Source organism: Bos mutus, chromosome 3, assembly GCF_027580195.1.
Source record: "Bos mutus isolate GX-2022 chromosome 3, NWIPB_WYAK_1.1, whole genome shotgun sequence".
Classification (NCBI taxonomy): domain Eukaryota; kingdom Metazoa; phylum Chordata; class Mammalia; order Artiodactyla; family Bovidae; genus Bos; species Bos mutus.
The window spans coordinates 1,730,914-1,741,628 of NC_091619.1; the positions used below are offsets into that span (position 1 = coordinate 1,730,914).

Here is a 10,715-nt window from a genome sequence, read left to right on the forward strand (position 1 = left end):
CAGCCTGGCTTCACACAGTAGGCCATATTCCTTCCAAGACAGCCCCCCCATCAAATTTGTTTTCACAGAAACAGTTAAATTCAGAAGAATTTTGATAATGCAAAGAATCAGTGGTTCAAATTCAAAGTAGCCCCTTCCTTATCCAGTCTTTACTCAACTGTGTTGTAAATGACTACTTGGAGAATCATCCTCAGTAGAATAGGAATATTAGAATCTCCTTCTACTTTTGGCATATTCTGGCTGTTTGTGTTTGTGAAGGGGATGAGGGTACTCTACCTCACCCTCAGTTCTCTCTGAAGTTATTGCTAAATCAAACTGTCTCAAATTTAGTTTGGAATATGGATCCACTGACAAAATAATACACTACTAATTTAAAGTCAAAGAGAAATAGTAAATTTGAAGAAAATGTAGTGAATTGATCATGAAGAAAACAGTCAAACCATATAAGAATAGTTTCCTACCTCGTGTATTTTATCAGGGCTCCAAAGCCAACTCAGTATCAGTTATATTCTTCTATGATAGTCTTGAAATTGTTGGAAAAATGCTTTGTTCATAACTCAAAAAAAGGTAAAGATCAACTTACTATGAACATCATTGGTCAAAGACTCCAGGTTTTTTACTTTATCATTGCTAGTTTAGTGACACTGGGAAAGTTCCTGTACATTCCAGTTTCAAATTTTCCTACCTGGCAAGTAAGGAAAGAGGTCCTGACTATGCCCCTTAGCTTTCTATGGTTCCAGAGTTTCTGACACGAGGTGTGAAGTTAGGCCACATGTGCTGTGATCAGTTCCCAACACTCACTGAATTACAATGGCTTAGAGCCTTTCCTTCTAACACTTTAAAGATGATATCTGCTAATCACCTGTTTGAAGTTCCTCAGCTCTAGAGGTTTGTTTCTGGTTAAGAGACCCTCAGGGATTTCTCTCTTCTTCATCAGAGAGAGGAAAAGAACTTTCTCACTCAACTTTGTAATTTGCTCTCATTAGTTACAGGGGTTTGTATAATATGTGACTTGGCTTCTGGGAGTCTCTGGGGATTTAAAACTTGCAGAGTCTATATTCTGCTCATAACCAAGGCTTCCTGCTACTCCGTTAGTTTTGTTTTGCTGAAGAGTGGAATAAACTGTATCCCTAATACTCATTCAATTTGCTCTTCCCCTCACCATAAACACACTTTGTCCCTCTAGTCACAGAGTCCACTCCTGGTATGAACAAAAAATATTGTCTGCCTTTTTTAGTAAATAAGGAATGTTTCTTGCCTTCAAATCATCAAGTAATGAACCACTGAATCTCACTCCACAAATGGTGCACCCGGAGGGGAATTCAAAATGAAGAAATTTAGGATACTGGCCCTTGATAGTTAAGATGAAGACCAAAGGAATAATTTCATTGATCTCAGGCTCTTACATCTTCCCATTTACAGAAAAACATTAAAATTGATTTCAGATGTCTGGGATTTCTTTGTGATTAGCAGTAATCTTTTGATTTTTCACCTACATTTTTTTCCAGCAAAACTCCTACATATACTGGCTCCTCTCTTACCTCTTCAGAACAATATCTAAAAACTATCTGAAAAGCTGTAAACCTGGCTATTTTCCTCAGAAAGTTCACCAAATAAAGCATATTCTCAGATTTTGGCTTGTGTATTTTTTTAGTCAACCCTGAGCATTTAAGAAAAGCTCACTGTATTTAAAGTGGGCAAAATCAGAAAAGTATGAGTAATAGTTTCTTCTTACAAGGATTAATATTTTGATGGAGGAGAGAAGATAGTACAGATGAAAAGGGGATTGCACTGTAGTGAGCTGAAGACCCAAACGTTGAATAGACAAGATAGAGGAACTGGATCAAAGGTCAGAGAAGATGCCATGGAGAAGAAGTATTCTCTCTACAAAAGAATAATAGGATTACAAGCAACTGTACCTTAAAAAATTAGATGATATTATAAGGAGTAGGAGAACTGCAGTTCTATTTTGATTTTTATCCTAAAGTTGTGAGGAGATGCTAAGTCTTAGAAAACATAGAAGGTTGTTTATTGATTTTGTTTATTGATTTTCATGAGAAAATCAATAACAAGATCAGTCTTGACATATTAAGCTCAAAGAAGAGGCAGATATATGCAACAGAAATTTAGAAGTGTTGGCCTGAGTCTTATGTCTGTCTTCAGATGATGAACCTTGTAGTCATAAAAACTGATAAATATAATGAGTGCAGATTTGATAGATTTTACCTGAGAAACATAATCTACCAAAATAGTGGAATATGAACAGGAAAAGCTTGAGAAATAGCCATTGGTGGACCAAAGAAAGAAAAGACCAAATGCTGGCCAAGAAAAGAATCACAAGACTACAGTGTTCTTGAGGGAGAACGAGTAGATGGTTTCAGAAAGGGGAGGGAGATGAGAAATTAAACAGAAAGAGATACTTCTGTACTTCTCCCCGGGGATGGAGAAAACTATGTCTAATTATCTTTTACTGAGAATTTATAATATAATGGACACATTATGAAAAATTTTATAAATATATCATTTAATTATCTTAACAATACAATGTAGCTACAACCTTTCTACTAAGACCCCAAAATTAAAGTGTCTGAAATGAAACAGTATACTGCTCTCTCATAAAAGTGCAATGACAAGCAGTTCATGATTAGCGGGGCTAGCAAGACAGTTAAACTTCACAAGGTTATACAAGTCACAGGTGGGAGAATTGGTTCTGCCATCTTCAAGTTAAGGTTATCATTGCTGAGTCCAAGGCTGATTTTTAAAACATTTCAGTTATTGTAATTTTCAAGTCCAGCATTTCATTTAGTTCTTTTTAAAAATTTATTTTCTGTATTCATATTCTGTATTTATCATTTCATGATGGCTTCCTTTATTTCTTTAATCATTAATTTTAGGTATCTGAAAATATTTTTAATGGCTACTTTGAACTTTTGTCTTTTTATTAAAATATAGTTGATTTAAAATGTGCTAGATCCTGGTATAAAGTTATTCAGATATATATATATATTTTTTTTTTTTTTTCATATAGTTTTCAACCATGGGTTATTGCAAGATATTGAATATTGTTCCCAGTGCTATACAGTAGGAACTTGTTTTTTATCATTTTATATATAGTAGTTTATATCTACTAATCCCAAACTCCTAATTTATCCCTCCCCCACTCCTCTTGGTAACCATAATTTTGTTAGTTTGTTTTCTTATTGTCTCTGTGAACCTGTTTTTGTTTTGTAAATAAGATCATTTGAATTATATTTTAGATTCCACATTTAAGTGATATCATATGATGCTTGTCTTATTCAGTCTGATTTACTTCACTTAATATCATAATCTCTAGGTCCATCCATATTGCTGCAAATGACATTGTTTCTTTTTTTTTTTTTTTTTTTTTTGTGGCTGAGGATTCTCCTCTGCTTCTTTATGCATTTAACTGTCAGTGAGCATTTAGGTTGTTTCCATGTCCTGGTTTTGTAAATACTGCTGCAAAGAACATTGGAGTGTGTATATATATCTTTTCAAATTAGAGTTTTTCTCTTGATATATGCCCAGGAGTGGGATTGCTGGATTATATGGTAACTCTGTTTTTAGTTTTTTAAATAAAGTTTTTGTCTTTTAAACACAGAATCTAGTCACACTCACAAGGTAGCTTCTGTTGCCTAATATTTTTTTCTGTAGTTGGTAATATCTCCATGTTTCTGGTAATGGACAGGGAAGCCTGGCCTGCTGCTGTCCATGGGGTCGCAAAGTGTCGGACATGGCTGACCGACTGAACTGAACTGAACCATGTTTTTTTGCGTGTTTTTTCCAATGAGTCAACTCTTTGCATGAGATGGCCAAAGTATTGGAGTTTCAGCTTTAGCATCAGTCCTTCCAATGAACACCCAGGACTGATCTCCTTTAGGATGGAGTGGTTGGATCTCCTTGCAGTCCAAGGGACTCTCAAGAGTCTTCTCCAACACCACAGTTCAAAAGGATCAGGTTTTTGCACTCAGCTTTCTTCACAGTCCAACTCTCACTAATTGTCTTTTTCTTCACAAGAAGAATGTGCATTTCTTGAGAGAACAAATTGTATTTGTTCCTTAAAGTTTTCATTACACATAGAGGGGAAAATGAACATCTTTCCCATTTTGGAAGAAAACAGAAGCCACTGACCTCCTACTTTATTCCTTCATTGGAATAATTCCTTCATTCCTTCCATACTATATTTCTCATTGACAGGAATAAAAATGTAGCTTCTTCCCATTAAAAATTTTATTAGTAAAATAATTTAGAAAAAATTGAAATTAAAGGACTCAAACTTTTCAATGTGAAATATAATTAAAATTCAATTTCTTGACAATTAAATGTTTCACTTTTGTGTTTGTTTTAGCATGTATCTTATGTTGTATCTTATAGAATTTTCCAACTTTATGTAAATCTTCATATTTATATTCATGAAATCATTCACAGTATTCACTCATCTTTAATGTCTCTGTGACCTGAGAAACAACTCTATTTCATTCCCATAGTTGTTTATTTGTGTCATCTGTCTTTATTCCCTAGTCAATCTCATCAAAGAATAACATAATTTAACCAATATTTTCAGTACTCCAACCTCTGGCTTTTTTGAACCACTGGTGGCTTCCCTGATGGCTCAGCAGTAAAGAATCTGCCTACAGTTCAGGAGACATGGGTTTGATCCCTGGGTCAGGAAGATACCCTAGAAAAGGAAATGGCAACCCACTTCAGTAGTCTTGCCTGGGAAATCCCATGGAGAGAGGCATCTAGTGGGCTACAGTTCATGGGGTTACAAAAGTCGGACATGGGTTAATGATTAGAAAGCAACAATCACATATTAATATATATTTAATCTCTGCCCTTATATTTATTTTTTCTTCACAATCTTTCCGTGTTTAGCTATTCCTTTACTAAATTATTGAGACAAATGTTTATCTTACAAATTTGCTTTCTATATACTTTTCTAATATGTATTTTGAGCACCACATATTTCATCCAAACACTGGAAAGATATATCCTAAAGCTTTGTTCTGTAGTATTTTTAATTCTTACAATTCAAATCTTCTTTTCTAATAGCCACAGGATTCCTTATTTTGATTCATTGTTTATTTAGAAGTGTGTTTCTTGACTTCTAACCATATAGGTATTTCTAGATTCTATTTACTCAAATTGGCTTTTTCTAGTTTAACAATCTATGCCAAGTAGCACCTAGCAATCCCTGCCATGGTCACCATGTCAGATGTATGTGGGTTAACTGGCCCAAATTCAAGTCAGGAACTTGAGTCTACACTTAATATTTTATCTTCTATACTCACTATGAGTGAGCAGATTGTTAGTATTTATGTCCAAGATATATAACTTCTCTGGATTGACAAAGCAGTGCTCAGGGGTGGAACACCTTCATCACTGAGGCAGTGATCACAGATGAAGGAGGGGTAAATATTCTGCCTGCACATGTGTTACAAAAATGGTCTCAGGGAAGAAAGGAGAATCATGGCAAGAATTAACCTAATCAGTGCAAGTACATAATCATTTTTATCCATTATCTTACCTATCTTTACATGATCCCCATAAATAATCTAGGTTGGAAATTACTCCAGACTTTGTATACATTTTATATATACAACCCACAAGTACAGTGGTTATAACCTTCATGAGAGGACATGAATTTGGCTAGTAGCAGAACTGAAAAAGGATTCAGCAATGGCCCCAGGCTTGTATGCTGGAATTTTCCACAAAATCCCTTGCTAATTTTCTGTGATATATAACCTCCACAGTATTTCTTACTTTCTTTTAGGTAATATAAAGATTTGATACTGTGTTATCTAGTTTCCTTTATTACATATAAGACGTCTGTAAAAATTATTCCAAAACACTTTTTAATGTCACACTCATCAATACCATGAGAATTTTTCAAACATTTGCTGTTTAGTGCCTTCATCTTAAAGAAAATGGAGGTTATTTCCAGCTGTCAACATAGATTCCCCCAGTTATGAAACAAGTAGGCACTTCTGCCCTGTTGACTTATTTGAATCAACACTCCAACACATCCTGTAAATTCAGAAGCTAGCATCTGAAAATCATTAAGGAACACCATCATAAACAGTGTTATTAAAAATTTTTAATAATCAGTATGATATGGTACTTAACAAATATAGATGTCAGTTCGGATATGCACAGATAAAGAGATTATGATTACTATATAGTGAACCTTCTGTTAAAGTGGTTTATCTCCTGGGAGACACAATTCAGTGCCTCACAGCATTGCCTATATACATTATTCAAAATTCACATTTCTAGATATCTTTAAACATTTCTGAATATAGTGGTCACTCGTGGTATTTTTTCCTTCCACAATCGTTTTTATTCCACTTCATCAAAGGTGCAATAAACCCAGAGGTTGATTGGTAGAAGCCTAGTATCTTCAGAGACTGATATCAAAGCAGAATTAAAGAACTGATAGTACTAGTAAAAGTAGAGTTGAGTATAGTAGATGTAGAAGATGCAGAATGAAAAGAGATAGACAACTTCCTTAACAAGATAAGTCAATTCTAGGGTCCTAGACTCAGTCACTTGATCTCGATATGCCAACCCCTGGAAAAAGGCAAATGGTATAGGCTTCTCAGATATCATAGGATAAACCCCTTACTGACATCTAGGAATATTCAAAAATGCAGCAATAAATCAAGATTATTTATTCAAGGAATTTGTTTTTCCGAGTACCTTTCTGAAAGCATTCTTCATGTCCTTATTCCTGAGGGTGAAAATAAGAGGGCTGAGGAAAGGAGTAATGACAGTGTAGGGGATTGCTATCAGTGTGTCATCTCCCCCTGATGCTTCTGGCTTCAGATACACAATAGATGCAAAACCAAAGTGGATGATGACCACTGTCAGGTGGGAGGCACAGGTAGAAAATGCTTTCTGCTTGCCCTCAGCTGAAGGGATCCTAAGAACAGTAGAGAGAATAAACACATAAGTGAGTATGATAAGCAGGAAGGTGCCTATCAAGCCTGACACTGAGATTGCTGTTACAATGAATTCTGTGAGTTTGCTGTCTAGACAGGACAGCCTCACAATAGCCCTCATATGACAGAAGAAGTGTTTGACAAGGTTGGGACAACAGAAAGAGCCCCTGAATATCATTCCAGTCTCTGTCACAGAGATAAAGAAGCCTGCAACCCAAGCAGAGACCACAAGTTTTCCACACGCCATATTGGTCATAAGCAAAGGATATCTGAGAGGGTTGCAGATGGCCAGGAAGCAATCATATCCCATCAAAGTGAGAATGAAACAATTAGTGCCACCAAGTCCCAAGAAGGAACTCATTTGCAAGCCACAACCTATGACTGAAATGCTTCTGTACTTGACGAGGAGATCTGCCAACATCTTGGGGATAATGGTCAGAGTGTAGCAGGTCTCAGAGAAAGAGAGTGCACTAAGGAAGAGGTACATGGGTGTGTGGAGACGTCTGTCCACCCAAGTTAGACCCATGATGGCCAGATTACCTGTGAGGGTGGGAAGGTAGAGGCAAAAGAAAACCACGAAGAGGAATGTCTGTGCATGTGGGTAAACAGAAAAGCCAACAAGAATGAACTCTTCCAGGACTGTTTGGTTGATCTTCATTGTTTGGACATCTGAAATCTAAAAGAAACAACAAACAAATGTTATATTTTCCAGTATTAGTTGACATTTTTTTCTATGAATGAGACAAATGTTTGATGTTAAAATTACAAACTGATTCTTTTTTTTAAATGGACATATAATTAATTTACAATGTTAGTTTTAAGTGTACAGCAAAGTGATTCAGTTTTATATATATGTATATTGATATAAACACATCTTATTCAGATTCTTTTCCATCATAGGTTATTATAAGACATTGAGTATAATTCCCTGTGCTATAGAGTAGGTTGCTGTTCTCTACAATTTTACATATAATCGTGAAAGTGAAAGTCACTCAGTTGTGTCCGACTCTTTGCAACCCCATGGATTATATAGTCCATGGAATTCTCCAGGCCAATGGGTAGCCTTTCCCTTCTCCAGGGGATCTTCCCAAGCCAGGGATTGAACCCAGGTCCCCGCATTGCAGGCAAATTCTTTACCAGCTGAGCCAGAAAGGAAGCCCATGAGTGTAAGTTAATCCCAGACTCAATTTATCTCTCTTCCCCACCCCTGCTATCCCTTTTGGTAATCATAAGCTTGTTTTCTAAGTTTGTGAGTTTATTTTTTTTGTAAATAAGTTAATTTGTATCACTTTCTAGAGTTCACATAAAAGTCATATTATGTTTGTCATTTCTGTCTGACTTACTTCACTTACTATGATCATCTCTGTCCATCCATGATGATGCAAATGGTATTATTTCACTTTTTTTATGGCTTAGTAATTCCATTGCATATAATTATGTGCTGTGTTCTGCTAAGCCACCTCACTCATATCTGACTCTTTTATCCTTTACTCTGTTGATGGAAATTTAAGCTGCTTCTATGTCTTGGCTAATGTAATTAGTGCATGAATCTTTTCAAATTAACTTTTTCTCTGGATATATGCCCAGGAGAGGGCTTGCACGATCATATAGTAACTCTAATATTAGTTTCTTTAAAGAACCTCTATACTGTTTTCTGTAGTGGCTGCACTAATTTATTGGTTATTTATTGGTTTATTTAGTTTAGCAAAATAACTGTGTGTATAGACATAGGGTATTTTCATAATTTTCATTAACTTTTTTCTTCTCTGTTGAGTAACCAATTTCAATTACTTATTATGGCTTTTTCTGGCTTAGTTTTAAAAGGATTTTCTTATCTGATTACTTAAAAAGGACAGAAACTTCTATGATTCATGTCCAGATAAAGGAAATTCATGTGCAAAGGTGACTCAGAGTTGGATCAGATTCTGAACCCTGAAATCACTGCTCAGTAGTTAATAGAATCAGAGTCTATTACACATATAAATTACACATATGATATTGTATATAAATATCTAATGAGTGAAGGTTGATATTTGACTTCCTAGGAATTTGTGGACTACATTTGGTTGATGGCTTATGATTGTAAGAGAAGTTCAAAGCTATTAGCAATTCTTGGAGAAGAGAGTTAGGCCTTTAAATGTTAAAAGTAAAGAACATGCTCCCTTCCTTCTACTCTGAAGAAAGGGAGGGAAGATAGAATACAAAAACCCTTACAATATTTTTGATTAATTAGAATATATGTGTAATTGTCAGGTAACAATTGACATTTTACCCATGTCTTCAATGCCAAGCTCAGTATATGAACAAGGTAAATGTTAATGAGTTTATGTGTTCTTTGATAATTCTGCTGCTGCTGCTGCTAAGTCGCTTCAGTCGTGTCTGACTCTGTGCAACCCCATAGAAGGCAGCCCACCAGGCTTCCCCGTCCCTGGGATTCTCCTGGCAAGAACACTGGAGTGGGTTGCCATTTCCTTCTCCAATGCATGAAAGTGAAAAGTGAAAGTGAAGTCGCTCAGTCGTGTCCGACTCCTAGCGATCCATGGACTGCAGCCTACCAGGCTCCTCTGTCCATGGGATTTTCCAGGCAAGAGTACTGGAGTGGTGTGCCATTGCCTTCTCCTTGATAATTCTACATCTTATTTAATCTAATCCTCCTTGAACTTCCATAACATATTTTTCTGTATATTTAATGCGTCTCCTCATTTTTGTTTGTATTGACCTGTGATTTTCCCTTAACTACACATCAACATAATTAGTATAGCACACATTTTGTGAATCCTTTCATATGTTCATTAAATTTATTCTTCAGAGCACAAAATAAATAAAATAGGACAACTATGAAATGTATAGACGAGGTGTGATTATTTTATTCATTTTTAGAAATAAGATAATTGCATCTCTGATGCATCGTATTTGTAACAGGAATCAAACTGTTTTGACTTAAATGGTACATTCTTTCTATTTCTCAATATTTCCTCCTTGAGGAAACAGACTATGAGTGATATATATCTGTATTTCTAGAATAATAGAGAGCATTTTAAGAAGAAAATAATTTACAGTAATTGTTGAATAAGTAAGTTTTTTAAAGTTTTGAATATAAGAAATTTCTATTTCACTTTGTTATTAGCAATATACAGTGTGTGATCTTGGTCATTTAGATGAATAGACTTTTCATTATTCATTAGATTTGGTTCAGGCTAAGATTAAGAGACTTCTCATAGTTTTGATTTGCTTTTCTCTAATAATTAGTGATGTAGAGCATCTTTTCATGTGATTTTTGGCCATCTGTGTCTCATTTGGAGAAATGTCTATTTAAGCCTTCCACCCATTTTTTGATTGGATTTCTTGCTTTTTGATATAGAGCTGTATGAACTATCTGTATATTTTGGAGGTTAATCCCTTGTCAGTTGCTTTGTTTGCAAATAGTTTCTCCCATTTTGTGGGTTGTATTTTCATTTTGTCTATGGGTTCTGGAGCTGCCTTTGTTTGAGTTTAACTAGGTCCTATTTGCTTATTTTGTTTTGTTTTCATTAATCTAGAAAGTAGATCCAAAAAGATAGCATCTCACACTGATCCAAAAAGATCACCTCACATCATCAAAAAGTTGACAAATAGTAAATGCTGGAGAGCTTGTGGAGAAAAGGGAACCCTTCTACACTGCTGGTGGGAATGTAAATTTTTACAATTACTGTGGAAAACAGTATAAATATTCTTTAAAACAAACAAAAAAGCTAAAAATAGAACTTCCATATGATC

At 35.3% G+C, this 10,715-nt stretch overlaps 1 protein-coding gene across 1 annotated transcript; it reads right to left on the reverse strand.

Moving 5' to 3' along the window:
- Positions 1-6,684: 6,684 nt before the first annotated feature.
- Positions 6,685-7,644, reverse strand: LOC102270493 (olfactory receptor 10X1). Its single transcript, XM_005901110.1, has one exon. The coding sequence runs from the start codon at positions 7,615-7,617 to the stop codon at positions 6,685-6,687; it is 933 nt and encodes a 310-aa protein (XP_005901172.1). The 5' UTR covers positions 7,618-7,644.
- Positions 7,645-10,715: the final 3,071 nt, after the last annotated feature.

Bases quoted from the DNA above. Each gene is read 5' to 3' on its own strand.
- LOC102270493 (XM_005901110.1), bottom strand. From the start codon at position 7,617: ATGAAGATCAACCAAACAGTCCTGGAAGAGTTCATTCTTGTTGGCTTT.